Source organism: Notolabrus celidotus, chromosome 19 (assembly GCF_009762535.1).
Source record: "Notolabrus celidotus isolate fNotCel1 chromosome 19, fNotCel1.pri, whole genome shotgun sequence".
NCBI lineage: Eukaryota > Metazoa > Chordata > Actinopteri > Labriformes > Labridae > Notolabrus > Notolabrus celidotus.
Window position 1 is genome coordinate 2,239,648 of NC_048290.1, and position 14,479 is coordinate 2,254,126.

Sequence of the window (14,479 nt, forward strand, 5' to 3'; positions counted from 1 at the left end):
CTAACTCAATTTATTTTAATTTAATTTAACTTAATTTAACTTCATTTATTTCAACTTTAATTTAATTTAACTTATCTTATCTTAATTTAATTTAATTATTTGTTTGTTTATTCTTCTTTCTTTCTTTCTTTCTTTCTTTCTTTCTTTCTTTCTTTCTTTCTTTCTTTCTTTCTTTCTTTCTTTCTTTCTTTCTTTCTTTCTTTCTTTCTTTCTTTCTTTCTTTCTTTATTTATTTAAAGGGACAGTGCATATTAATGAACATTTCAGAATAGCATCCATGTAAGTTACCCATAAGGCTAATTTTCATCTGTCGTCCCCAGCACGTCAAAACAGAGTTCAGATGGAACAGATGGAAACACATACATCACAAGAGCACATATGAGATATACAAATAGTGCATTTAAGTGCATTCAAGTGCGATTCAGCATAGTGGAGTGATATATCTGGAGTTGCACCAAAGAAAGTAATAAATAAACCCTTCCCAGAGTTCAGATCGTTCGCTGCAGAAGGAGGAAGTGATCAGTGAGGAGAGTAAGATGTTCGATTTGACTGAAGGAACTAAAAGACGAGCAGTTTCTTCTTTTCCTCCACATGGCAGCGTTTTTCGTTCCAGCTCATCACTTTGCTTCTGCTGCATCATCCATCCCGCTCTGTGTGGGGGGGGATTTCACAAGGTTAGACCTGAGCGAGGGACAGGAGCGCTGTGTCAGACTCACGGGGGTTTAATGTGGACTTAAAGGAAGGAGCTCAGGAACAAGCCTGGAGGAGGTTGACTTTGGGTTCTCCTCATGGAGTGATTTGTTCCCCGCGTTGTCCCAAATCTAATATTCGTCCTCTCTGCCTTCACATCTCTGGTGGTTTCAGTCAGTGATGATATGTTTCACTGCAGGAACTTCCTCAAGGGGAGGGGAGATTTACACAGCAGGGACCAGGTTCCAAACTAAGTTCTTAAAAGTTCCTGTTTGAAAGTACAAGAACCATGAGTCCTGCTACAGTCCTGTCATGTTTCTGTCTCTCTGCAGAAAAAGAGTCGAGAGGAGAGCTGCGGCGAGGGCAGCGGCGTGGAGATCCTGGAGAACAAGCCTTACGAGGACGGACCCGGGGGCTCGGGTCAGTACACGCACAAAGTGTACCACATCGGCAAACACATCCCGTCCTGGTTCTGTGCCATCCTGCCTCAGGCCGCCCTGCGAGTGGAGGAGGAGTCCTGGAACGCTTACCCTTACACACGGACCCGGTGAGACAACAACACACTGTTCTTATTTTTCACAGCGAGAGGCTCAACGTTACAGAAAGGAGTGAAAAGAACGAGGGATGAGCAGATATTTAAAGTGATTAACGGTCTCTTAGTTTGAAATGAGATATCGCTAAAGAGCTGCGACACTAAAAACCTCCTGAGCTAAAACACTCGCTCTGAGGCGTCTGGCATCATCAGGAGCAGGAGGGTCGACCTTTAGTCATAAAGTGCTGTTAATGGTTTTTATTCCACGACTTTAAGATCCATTAATTTAACAAACTTTCTCTCTGTTTCTGCTGAGGAGGATGTTTTAGTTTATTAGGAATCAGAATCACATTTTCATGAACTGCAGACTCTTTAGGCGTTTTTCGACCAGAGGAACTTTACCATGGAACTAAGTGCATTTCGACCGGTGGACCCAGGGTCTATATTTAGTTCAGAGGCAGATAATCTCCCCCTAAAAAGCCCCTGCTAGAGGGGTAGTACTTTTTAAAGGTCCCAGGACTTTCTGTGGGCAGGGCCTGCAATGCTGAACATGTCTGATTGGTAGATTAACCGCAGTGTTTTTATTCCTCCCTCTGTCCTCAATAACATCACACACATCTGTGATTCACTTGATTTCTCTTTCTTTCATTAGTTTTTATTTGTTCTATCTTTTTTGTATGTGTGTGTACTTTTCAAAAGAAGAAGCTGTGATTCTCTTGATTTAGCAGCTTGTAACAGTAGTCTTCTCTCAGCCCACCGCGAATGCGTCTCTCCTCCCGGTGTTCCGGTTTTAAAAGTGACCCTGTAAACTGGAGACCTTCAGCTGAACATGTCAGTGTTTGTGGAGTTTACACAGCTGTTGAAACACAGAGGGAGTTCCTGGGAATGCAAACAAAATATCCTCATCAGATATTTAATGATCGTCTGAAGGCGTTTATGAGGGATGCATCCGGCTGAGAGTCTCCAGTTAACAGGGTCGCTGTTTAAACCAAAACACCGTCCAATCTCTGCCACGGCTTTTTGAGTTCAAAAGGATTTTAAAGCCGTGTTGAAACGTCTTTGCTACTCGCGCTTATCTCCTCTCACGTGTTGATTCAGTCATTGCTTTTTCCATGTTTTTAACCGCAGGCGCAAAATTTTCACTTTTTTCATGTTTATCTAATTTTGGAGCACAATTTCAAATTTGAGGAAAATGTATTTTTTCAACAGGCTCCAGGTCAACTTTGTCATTTTTTTGGCAATTTTTTTTTGTGAAATTAATTTTTTTCAAAAAAACATTTCAAAACTTTTTTTTCAAAAAAAAGATTTTCAAAAAAAAAATTTAAAAAAAAGTTTAAAAAAAAATGGTTCAAAACTTTTTTTTCAAAACTTTTTTTTCAAAACTTTTTTTTCAAAACTTTTTTTTTCAAAACTTTTTTTTCAAAACTTTTTTTTCAAAACTTTTTTTTCAAAACATTTTTTCCAAAACTTTTTTTTCAAAAACAATTTTCAAACATTTTTTTTCAAAAAATATTTTTCAATACTTTTTCTTCCAATTTTTTTTTTTGTCAATTTTTTTGTAATTTTTTTGTAATTTTTTTGTAATTTTTTTGTAATTTTTTTCCAAAAACCATTCCCAGTCATTGTTTGTCCATCTGTGATTCACTTATTTCTTTCATTAGTTTTTATTTGTTCTATCTTTTTTGTATGTGTGTGTACTTTTCAAAAGAAGCTGTTGAAACACAGAGGGAGTTCCTGGGAATGCAAACTAGTTTAGTTTTTATTAAGATTTCAAAATATCCTCATCAGATATTGAATGATGGTCTAAAGACGTGTATGAGGGATGCATCTGGCTGAGAGTCTCCAGTTAACAGGGTCGCTGTTTAAACCAAAACATCGGCCCATGTTGAAACGTCTTCCCAGGAACTCTTGGATGAAATGCACCTTTTGTGTCGTCCTGATGTCTTAAAACCATAAAGACGAGGGATTTCATCAAAGATTTGAGGCTCCTGCTTTATGTTTGAACATAATGCATGCTCAAAAGTTATCCTCCTGAGAACGTGGAAGTGAAACAGCCTCTGCTCTGTTGACGACTTCCTTCCACCTGTTCATCTCTCAGGTACACGTGTCCCTTCGTGGAGAAGTTCTCTATCGACATCGAGACCTATTATAAACCAGATACCGGAAACCAGGGGGATGTGTTCAACCTGTCCTCCGCTGAGAAGAGACAGAGGACCATCGGTGAGTCTATCATCAAACATGAGAAACACACACCTCAGGACACACCTCTATTAACGACCTCTCCCTCCTGCAGACCCCATAGACATCGTGAAGGACTACATCGCTCCTCACGAGTACCTGGTGGAGGAGGACCCAAAGCTGTATCAGTCTCTAAAAACCAAACGAGGTCCGCTGTCAGACGACTGGATCGAGGAGATCAACCAGAGTCCAAGTTGTCCCGTCATGTGTGCTTACAAACTCTGCAAGGTGGAGTTCAGATACTGGGGCATGCAGTCCAAGATTGAACGCTTCATACACGACGTGGGTACGTACGGCGGAGGGGATGAGGTCCTAGACTTCACCGTTCACACCTTTAAGGGTCTACTTTTTAATTCTTGCAGTTTGAGGTCAGAGATTTAAGATTTTGTGCAACTTAACAACATCTTGGCGTCAGTTTTCCTTCTCTGGAACTATTGGAGGTCAAATAAACGAGCATAACAAGTTATGAGTGAAACAGCGGTGAATCTCTGACAGTATATTGTACGTCATATTTTAAAGTTCTGTTTGTTTGTTTCCTCTAAAGTAAGTTCCCCTTCCTCTGTATCCCTCAGGTCTGCGTAAAGTGATGGTCCGGGCTCACAGGCAGGCCTGGTGCTGGCAGGACGAGTGGTACGGTCTCACCATCGAGGACATCCGGCAGCTGGAGCTGGAGACGCAGCTCGCATTAGCCAAGAAGATGGCCCAGTACAGCCTGAACGAGGAAGGGGGACCAGAGACCAACGGCTCCTCTGTGAGCCAGGACCAGGAGCAGGGAGGCGACACGGGGGGGACGACCGCAGAGATAGAAGGGGGAGGCGGGAAGCTGGGGGACTCATTGGAGACTCGAGGGGAGCTCACCAAACAGTGGTCCACGTCCTCCAGGTCGTCCAACAGGTCGTCGAAGAGAGGAGGTATGGAGGAGAGTTAAGACCTGATGTGTTCACGTGATGCAGAAGGTTTCTGTGCATGTTTACGTCACTCTGTGTTTTTACACTCGCAGGGAGTCCGTCTCATCAGAGCATCTCAGAGTGGAGGATGCAGAGTATCGCCAGAGACTCAGAGGACAGTACGGACGACGAGTTCTTTGACGCTCACGGTAAATTCATCACTTTTTGCACACTGTACTTTTCACACTCTGTATTGGGGCTCCTCCACCAAAAAATCAGTCCACAAATGACCCCTAGCTATGTGGTTAAAGGTTAGATTGAACATAAACAAAGAAAACTTTGCAGGGGAAGACTATGACAGCAAAAACCTGACATTAAGAAGGAAACAAATCTGGATTTTTTGAAACACCAGCAAAGGCAGAAGCAGGTGAGATTTCTGACTGTGCTCTGCCCGCATTTTGGCAGCTGTGTGTAAAGGAGCCAGCTCATTCATGCCTTAAAGACAAACAGCAGATAAGCAGCCGCCATCCTTGGTTCTGTTTTTTGTAATGAGGGGGTGAATAAGTCGGAAGTCTCTTCTTCTGTAAATCTCTCAGAGGACTTTTCAGACAACGAGGAGATGTTCGCCAAAGAGATCACCAAGTGGAGCTCCAACGACCTGATGGACAAGATCGAGACCAGCGAGGTGGACGAAGGACACGGTGAGTTACTCCTTCGTTCACTTACACTGATTCTAAAGTTTAATATCACTCTGACAGAAGAAAGTAAACAGACTGATGGTTTACAGAGTCCTTGTATCACGAGTCGGGTGGGGAGTACGCCGTGATGAACGAGGAGAGGGTGATGGAGGTAAAGTTTCTCTTTCTTTCTAATCTTATTCATCTCTCTCTCACGTTAACATATTCAGCATAGCGTTAGTTAATGTAGTTCAGGATGTGCTCTGCCTGCCTGGTCTACCTGCTATAACCCGCCTCAACCCCAGCTCCCCTATTATGCTGTATCTGTATGCATTGTCACTGATGCCTTTGCTGCTGCTCTCCCTGCCTTGTCGAATTTGCATGTATGCACATCAAAAGGAGGGGAAGTGTGCTCTCCCCTCCCTAAGCTTTGGTGTTCCATGTATGCGCAGGAAGCTCTCAGGACAGAAAGCTCCTTCCCTTTTTATATGTGCACATGAATGAATGAATGGGAGGGGAGGTGTGCTCTGCCCACCTCAAGCTTTGGTGTTCCACGAATGCACGTAGAAAAGCAGGGAGCTCTCAGAACAGAGCAATACCACCAAATTGTCAAATCTTTGATTAAACTTTAATTAAATAACTTATAGATAACAGTCAACAACCCCCAAAATACTCAGTTTAGAATGAATTTAAAAAGAGAAATCTTAATATATTAAAAGTAATTTGGCTTATCTATAAGTTTACTAATAGTACAAGGTATTTCCCCTCCATGATGCTTATTATTTTACTCTGTGTTCTTCCTCATTTCCCTGAGAACAATCCATAACTCTTGTTTTCTGTTATCTTCTGTCGTCTCACCTGCAGGACTTATCGTCTCAGCAGCGTCTCCAGCCGTCCAAAATCCACGTCCTGGTCCTGGTCCTGCATGGAGGAAACATTCTGGACACTGGCTCAGGTAAAGCAACAAACATATCCTGAAACATTGCTATAAAAGTCAAATTTTAGACATGCTCCATTCCCATTTTATAAGCCATATGTAATGTGCATGTTTATGAAAACAATGGATTCACAGATTATGTTGTAATATCCAAAACCACGCAATCTTTCCATTTTAGCATCTTTCATTTGGCTTCAGTGTACAAATGTTGTTCACTCTGTCTGTCATGTCAAGCAGCAACAAGTTCCCTTTAAAGTACAGAATACCAGACAGACATAGTCAGCATTTAGCTGGTTTAAGAGGCTGATATTCCACTTAGGAGGTGGTGGAGACCCAAAATGGAGCTAAAAGAGGAAAAACTTTGGACTTATGCAAACTAGATGGACCAAAAAAGACTTCTGCATATTCATGTTTTAAAATCAGATGTTGGTGCATACAATTTCATGAAGTTTACAGCCTGTTTTTGGTTGCATCAAACTATGTTTTTGCAGAGATATAATCCTACATCTTGAGAAGGCTAATACTTTTACTGCATTAATAAAAAAGCATAAAAAACTCTCTTTGCTGCATGATCACAGGGAGTTTTATGTCATCCAGTGCACTTAAACCCAGGTCTCTTCATGGTTAACAGATGTATCCAAGGATAGTGAAGAGGGAAATCTGCTCCATGTTGTTTTTTTCCTGCGTTGAACTCTACAGAAATCTTAAAGCTTGTCTCTAAGGTTTTATATTTGCTTACTAGGAATGTATTGTTAAAGGTTAGTTTTGTCGTGTTCATTTAAAGAATGAAGGACTGCCTGTCGCTTCATGACAATCAAATTGATTGCTTTGCTCTCGAAGGAGCACAAACGCTGTAAACACTGATCGAGTGTCTTTCAAGCAACATGAGTGATTCGTGACCTGTTGTTGTTGTTGTTTGTCTTCAGGTGAACAGAACAGCAAACAGGGAGATGGAAACACGCTGAGCGGAGCCTTCGAGACGGTGATGAGGGTCCACTACCCCGCAGCTCTGGGCCGCATCGCCATCCGGATGGTCCCCTGCCCTGCTGTGTGTGTCGACGCCTTCTCCCTCGTCTCAAAGTGAGCAATACACGAGTGTAAAGATGATCTGCTGCATGATGTGCACAGCCTGCTGTGTCAATGTTAAACACACACACACACACACACACACACACACACAAACACACACACTTAAAAGAGAATGTGTCCTTGCCTCGTCAGCCTGAGTCCTTACAGCTACGATGAAGGCTGCCTGTCCAGCAGTCAGGACCACATCCCTCTGGCTGCTCTGCCACTGTTAGCCACCTCTGCTCCACAGTACCAGGACGCAGTGGCGACCGTCATCCTCCGAGCCAACCAGGTGTACAGCGACTTCATCAAGTCTTTAGAAGGAGCCACGTTTAACGGGCAGGTGAGTGTGCAACCTGAAGGTCCACATGGTGTTCATTCACTGTGTGGGGGGTCATGTGGTGATGGTTTTGTGTATCTGTGTTTCAGGTGTGTGTTATCGGGGACTGTGTCGGGGGGATCTTGGGGTTCGACGCTCTCTGCAGCAGCTCTGTGATCGTTTCAGAAAGCCAGAACAGCAGCAGACGAGGCAGCGCCATCAGTGTTCAGGTATTTCTCTCATGCATCTCACATCAAACCAGACTCATGCTGCGTTCAAGACCGTTTGAAAACAGAAGGTTTTCAAACACATCAATATAAAGTAACAGAACAAATTAAAGCTATGAACTGATGATGACACTAGTGGAAAAGTGTATCCTAAGAAAGACAAACCTATAGGTGCATTTCCACCAAGAGTTCCGGGGTCTTTTAGCCCCCAGAACTACTTCCCCCAGAACTAAAAGGTTCCTGTGCCCCCATTGTTGTCTGCATTTCGACTGCAAGCTGAAGTCCCGGGTAGATCGTCCAAATCAGGCCAGTGACGTATGGAGGAAAAAAAAAAGTAAATGCACTACACCACCAGACCAGTAGAGGGCAGTAAAACAAAGACGAATGCCATTCATCACAGATGACACCATAGAAGCAGACGGACAGGCAGGTATCATTATGAGCAACACAACAGTTAGCCTGTTAGCATGAAGAGACTCAGCTGGTCTGTTTTAGATGGTGCTATATTTCATCACAGATGGATTCACTGAATCAACACGTGAGAGGAGATAAGCGCGAGTAGCAAAGACGTTTCAACACGGCTTTAAAATCCTTTTGAACTCAAAAAGCCGTGGCAGAGATCGGCCGGTGTTTTGGTTTAAACAGCGACAATGTTAACTGGAGACTTTCAGCCGGATGCATCCCTCATCTTTGTTTTTTGAAAAAACATTTTTGAAAAAAGTTTTGAAATTTTTTTGGGGGGAAAAATGTTTTTGAAAAAAAAGTATTGAAAAAAAGTATTGAAAAAGAAGTTTTGAAAAAAAGTTTTAAATTTTTTTTTTTTTTGAAAAAAAAAAATTGACAAAAAATTTTTGACAAAAAAAAAAAGACAAAAAAAAATTGACAAAAAAGTTGACCCGGAGCCTGTCGTAAAAAAATACATTTTCCTGAAAATTGAAATTGTGCTCCAAAATTGGATAAACATGAAAAAAGTGAAAATTTTGCGCCTGCGGTTAAAAACATGTAAAAAGCAATGAATGAATCAACACGTGAGAGGAGATAAGCACGAGTAGCAAAGACGTTTTAACACGGCTTTAAAATCCTTTTGAACTCAAAAAGCCGTGGCAGAGATCGGCCGGTGTTTTGGTTTAAACAGCGACCCTGTTAACTGGAGACTCTCAGCCGGATGCATCCCTCATAAACGTCTTTAGACCATCATTAAATATCTGATGAGGATATTTTGAAATCTTAATAAAAACTAAACTAGTTTGCATTCCCAGGAACTCCCTCTGTGTTTCAACAGCTGTGTAAACTCCACAAACACTGACACGTTCAGCTGAAGGGCTCCAGTTTACAGGGTCACTTTTAAAACCGGAACACCGGGAGGAGAGACTCATTCACGGTGGGCTGAGAGAAGACTACTGTTACAAGCTGCTAAATCAAGAGAATCACAGCTTCTTCTTTTGAAAAGTACACACACATACAAAAAAGATAGAACAAATAAAAACTAATGAAAGAAAGAGAAATCAAGTGAATCACAGATGGAAAAAACAATGACTGTGAATGTTTTTTGAAAAAAAAAAAATTCCAAAAAAATGACAAACAAAAAAAAATAATACAAAAACATTTGAAAAAAAAATTGACAAAAATAAAATTGGAAGAAAAACATTTTGAAAAAGAATTTTTGAAAAAAAAGTTTTTAAAAAATTTTTTGAAAAAAAAAATTTGAAACATTTTTTTGGGAAAAAAAATGTTTGAACAATTTTTTTGAACAAATTTTTTTTTGAACAACTTTTTTGAACACATTTTTTTGAACAATTTTTTTTTGACGTTCAGCTGAAGGTCTCCAGTTTACAGGGTCACTTTTAAAACCGGAACACCGGGAGGAGAGACGCATTCACGGTGGGCTGAGAGAAGACTACTGTTACAAGCTGCTAAATCAAGAGAATCACACTAAATTTAGACCCTGGTTCCACCGGTCGAAAAACGCCTTAAAATCCTTCTTTAAGTCTGACAGAGTTCTCTTTGTTTCTTCCCCTCCTCGTCTCCAGGACACAGACCTTCTCTCTCCAGGCATCGTCATAAACAGCGTCTCTCCCTCCTCCTCGCCGACCCTCGAAGGAAGCCGCCATCTCAGCCGCAGCAACATCGACATCCCTCGCTGCTCGGGGCCCGACGACCCCAAGAGGCAACTCCCGCGCAAACGCAGCGACTCCTCCACATATGAGCTGGACACCATCAAACATCACCAAGCCTTCCTGTCCAGGTGAAGGACTTTAACCTTATAACTTTGTGTCCCTACTTCGACGTCTCCTCTCTCTGACTTTAGTCCCCGAGTGAAGACTTGAACACTCACAGTATGCATGTTTTCTCTCCGAGCAGTCTTCACTCCAGCGTTCTCCACGGGGAGCCCGGATCGCGGCGCTCCAGTAACAGCACCATGCTGGAGGGAGGATCTTTGGGGAAGTTTGACTTTGAGGTGAATGACTTCTTCCTGTTCGGCTCTCCTCTGGGACTGGTGCTCGCTCTGAGGAAGACTGTGGTGCCCTCGTTAGACGGTGAGGAAGAGTTTCTCCTTTCATGTCCTTCTTTTTATCTTTACATCTGATGTTCCTCATTAAGCTTTAACTGAAGGTGTGAAAAGGAAAGTTTTCTGTTCAGCTTGTGAGCAGGAAGTGGGGACTTGTAGCTGCTGATGTTATTTCCTGTGTGAGATGCATGTCTCCAGCAGCTGCAGGGCAGGTGTCAGGGTCAGAGGTCAGAGGTCATGTTTCTGATCTCAAAGGATAAAAACTTCTGGCTGAGACGAGAAAAATACGTGATCAAAGTCAGGGTTTACTTGAAGCTGTTTGTCCTTTGGGCTTTAAAGACCTCTCTGTCTGTTTGCACGCCAAACGACTCAAATCCAGACGGCTATCCTTGAGTCTTTTATTTTAAACTTAAAGCATGATTTGTTTGCAGGTTGTTGGATCATAATCTTACACTTTTAACCCTTTTTGTACGGTTACTTTTGCATGATTCTGTCTCTTTGTACACCCTTTAATGTGCTCACTCTTCCTCTGCAGTGTCCGCTCTGCGTCCGGCCTGTCAGCAGGTTTATAACCTCTTCCACCCGGCTGATCCCTCGGCCTCTCGTCTCGAGCCACTCCTGGACAAACGGTTCCACCAGCTGCCTCCCTTCAGCGTCCCTCGTTACCAGCGCTTTCCTCTGGGAGACGGAAACTCGGCTCTCTTGGGTGAGACGATTCATTCCAGTTTCACAGTTTCTCTACCTGACGTCCACACGGTGAGTCGATGCTGATGTATCGTGCTTTTGTCTCCTAGTCGACACGGTTCAGAGTAACCCTCAGCTTCTGTTGGACTCGGTCGGTTCGGCGTATCAGCGCTGTCAGGAAAACAGCATCAACGAAACCTCCTTCCCTGTGCCGGTCCTCAACTGGCAGAGCTCACAGATCCACACAGACAGTGAGTGATGGTTTTCTGATGCATCATTTAGATGATTTAAAATGGGAAAAGTCTTATTATCATAGAGTTACTCATAATTTACAGTGTTTAACGTGACTTTCAGCTTTGTACCTTCGAAGATTAAGGATGCTTTTGACGTTTTTGAAAATATTTGAGTTAAAAACAAAGTTCAAAGTCTTCTTTATTGTCAAATAAACTGCAGTATGCACCTGCTTCACTTTTAAAAGTGATGGAAGTCGGGAAACCTCATGTTTGCAAGACTCCTGAGAGTCTGTGTTGAGAAAGAGTCCTCTGCATGACCCCCAGTATGAAGTACACTGAGCTGTTTGGACACTTTGGTTCAGTATTGGATCTTTGCACAGAGCCTGGCTAACAGTTTCCCTCTCTTAACCTCCCTGTGCTTCATATTTAGGTACAGAAATAACACTCGTATCAATACCTAATCAAACTCTGAGAAAAGAAAAGAAGTCTACATAGAACATTTTGAAGGATTTTCTTTATTTGCTGAGAAAAAAATGTGAATTTAAAACTCAAACAAGGAAGAAAAACAAAACCAAGCAGCCAAACTTCCATAAAAAAAAGTAAATAAATAAATAAACAAAGTTCTGCTGTTAACTACCTTTCCAATCGTCTAACCTCTGTCAGCGTTTACAGGTCTCGTGTTTGTTCTGCCAACTCACGACTTTCCCTGCACTCTTAAAAAGTTTGATGTCATTACATCAGAGAGTTGGCAGAAAGCACGGTTTGCTTTTTAAGGACTCAGCTCTTGGACGATGAAGTTGTTAAACAGATTGTTCAGTTCGATCACGACCAGCAGAAATGATGCCAGGGCTGAAGACGGTATAAAAAGATGAACGACGTGACAGCTCAACAAAAGTGAAGCCAAAGTATGTAGAGCTCCCGGTTACAGGTCAAAGCCTGCCTACATGGTTTCTGGCTTGTTAGTTCTTATCACTGATTAAGTCCATGTGTTCATTTGTCAGAGAAGTTTAGTTTTGATTATTTATTCAATGCTACAAAAAGTGGGCGTGGCCTCATGATTGACAGCTCTGTCGACGAATGAGCCTCTTGCAGCGCTGTGTGCACCAGATTAGCAGGAGATGTATCGAACACTCACACGAGAGTCAGTGAAGTAAGAGTGACAGTAGAGTAAATGATGGTTAGCAGAAGGGGTGGGGCTTAGATGTTGTAGCTAAACCATAGACTGTATAATAAATGGACGTAGCATCCGTGACGTCACTCTTTACATCTGTCTCTGAAGCCGATCGTCGGCGGGTGCCATATTGGAAATGCTGAACACAACTTAATTTCATCTGAGCTAGTGTGAGGTTAAGAGGCGGGCCTTTAGCCTTTTCGCCTTTCCGCCTGTCAATCAAGTCAGTCATGCCCTTATTTGGGCAAAACTTGTAAGTTAAATATCTTAGAAAATAACAAGTTATTAAAAAAATTACCCTGTGCAGTGTGTGCTGATAGAGAAATTATCTGTAAACTTTTTTATTTCTGCTGCAAAGATCGTCCTCTTTGAATGGGTGTGTATGTGGTTTCCTGTGTTTCTGCAGCCAGCCTCTAGTGGACACTTGATGAACTGCAGTTTTTAGCACTTCCACATTGGCTTCATATCTTAAGACCCGAGTTTGTCACTTGGGCTAAACCTGCCGATCTCTACAGCGCAGTCTGTTTCCCCAAATTAAATCCCCTGTGCAAGATGTTAGAACCAGCTCAGGAGTATTTTGGCTTCACTTTTGCTCCTAGAGGAGGTGGAGATGCGTCGTCCATCCTTATATACAGTCATTGATTAAAATCCTGTTTTTAAATGTTTTTTAATCATGAGCTCTCTCTCCACTTTGCAGCGGATTCCCTTCACTCACACATGTTCGTGGACGGTTCTTGCTCCACGTCGACATCACCCGGAGTCCCTCACCTCCGATCTAACCGCAGGGCGAGCGAGGCCAGCTTGGCCAGCCAGGTGTCGGGGTTAGCCGACTCTTACACCGCCTCCAACATCGCCACCAGTGAGTTACCCTCCGGCCTCCTGTGTGTGATCCATGTTTATGACTTATGACATTTGAAGTGTTGACGTTCTCATTTCCTTCCTCCAAACATCCCGTCATGAAGTCAGCACGCCTAAACGGCCGCGGCTGCTGTCCCAGCTGGCTGTTCCCTACAATAGGTTGTCCTGTCGGACCCCGTCGTTCCGCTTACGACAGAAAATCCAACAGGTGTTCCCGAAATCCAACGGCGTGGATTCTGAGCAGAGCTCGGTCATTAGCTCTGACGGCGCCTCTAACGATACCTCTGACCTCACTGATGTCACCTCTGACCTCACTGATGTCACCTCTGACCTCACTGATGTCACCTCTGACCTCACTGATGTCACCTCTGACATCACTGACCTCAACTCGGTGCCGCCGTCCCCCAGGGTGCTGAAGAACGTAGAGCAAGGTACCCTGGGAGCTGTAGTAAGAGGACGTGAAGGAAGGATGCTAGGCTCCATCCTCGTTTCCTTGTGCTGTGTCCCTCCTCTCTTGATTAGTCCTCCTCAGTAGTGAGACAGGAGATCCAGAGACCTTTGGTGTGTGACTTTCTCTGCGGCTTGGAACCACTTTCATGTTTTCCAGACAAATCTTTGACACGGTTCTCAAAGATTCTGAGGTTTTTGCCACTTCTAGTTTCCTCTCTCTCTCTCTCTCTCTTTTATCTTGGACTCTAGCACCACCTGACTATCTCTCTTCCTCTAGTTTTTAATAACCCTGAACTGTTCATCTCCAGATGAGCAGAGCGTAGATTTGCAGTGGATCCAACTATAAATCAACAAGATCATAGATTCCCTGATTCCTTATCTCACTCTCTTTTCCTCCATCTCTCCCTTCCTAGTTGCCTCTCGGTGGTGGGGCAGTAAGAGGATGGACTTCGCTCTGTACTGTCCAGACGCCCTGACGGCGTTCCCCACGGTGGCTCTGCCTCACCTCTTCCACGCCTCGTACTGGGAGTCCACAGACGTCGTCTCGTTCTTGCTCAGACAGGTTTGCAGAGTTTATTTGTTGGCGGGAACGATGGCGACCCACTTCTTCTCAGGTCTCAACAAGTATTATACCCCAATAAAGCTAGACCAACCAACTCATGATCTCCAGAGGATGAACCATACTGACTTAAATGGTCCTCTAGCACCACCAGAGGGTTGACTTCTTTGGTTTTTAGTGAGATGTCTCTGTAAACTTTGGGTGGATTGAAAAAAAATGTATTATTCATGGTCCCAGAGGATAACTGAAGTCATCATGTGACTTTACAGGTGGCAAATTAGGTCATGATGAGCTGTCACTATCAAGGAATCCTTAATTTTGATGTTTCTGGTGAAATAAATCAACATCAGGCCAACTTTTGCATGGGAATTCATTGTCCCCAGAGGATGAACCCCTTTTAGGTGTTTTTAAGATTCCTTTTAATTTGATTGAAGTTCACC

At 43.1% G+C, this 14,479-nt stretch overlaps 1 protein-coding gene across 1 annotated transcript in view; it reads left to right on the forward strand.

Annotated features, from left to right (window-relative positions):
* LOC117831070 (membrane-associated phosphatidylinositol transfer protein 2-like) overlaps positions 1-14,479 on the forward strand; it is a 74,742-nt gene that overhangs the window by 41,700 nt on the left and 18,563 nt on the right. The window contains exons 4-20 of the mRNA XM_034709549.1: positions 1,023-1,237; positions 3,321-3,442; positions 3,516-3,746; positions 4,033-4,371; positions 4,461-4,556; positions 4,944-5,048; positions 5,135-5,196; positions 5,889-5,979; positions 6,888-7,041; positions 7,183-7,372; positions 7,459-7,578; positions 9,606-9,820; positions 9,937-10,112; positions 10,620-10,790; positions 10,879-11,019; positions 12,870-13,031; positions 13,894-14,042. Of these exons, the coding sequence (XP_034565440.1) occupies positions 1,023-1,237; positions 3,321-3,442; positions 3,516-3,746; positions 4,033-4,371; positions 4,461-4,556; positions 4,944-5,048; positions 5,135-5,196; positions 5,889-5,979; positions 6,888-7,041; positions 7,183-7,372; positions 7,459-7,578; positions 9,606-9,820; positions 9,937-10,112; positions 10,620-10,790; positions 10,879-11,019; positions 12,870-13,031; positions 13,894-14,042 (2,739 nt within the window). The remainder of the gene's footprint in view (positions 1-1,022; positions 1,238-3,320; positions 3,443-3,515; positions 3,747-4,032; positions 4,372-4,460; positions 4,557-4,943; positions 5,049-5,134; positions 5,197-5,888; positions 5,980-6,887; positions 7,042-7,182; positions 7,373-7,458; positions 7,579-9,605; positions 9,821-9,936; positions 10,113-10,619; positions 10,791-10,878; positions 11,020-12,869; positions 13,032-13,893; positions 14,043-14,479) is intronic.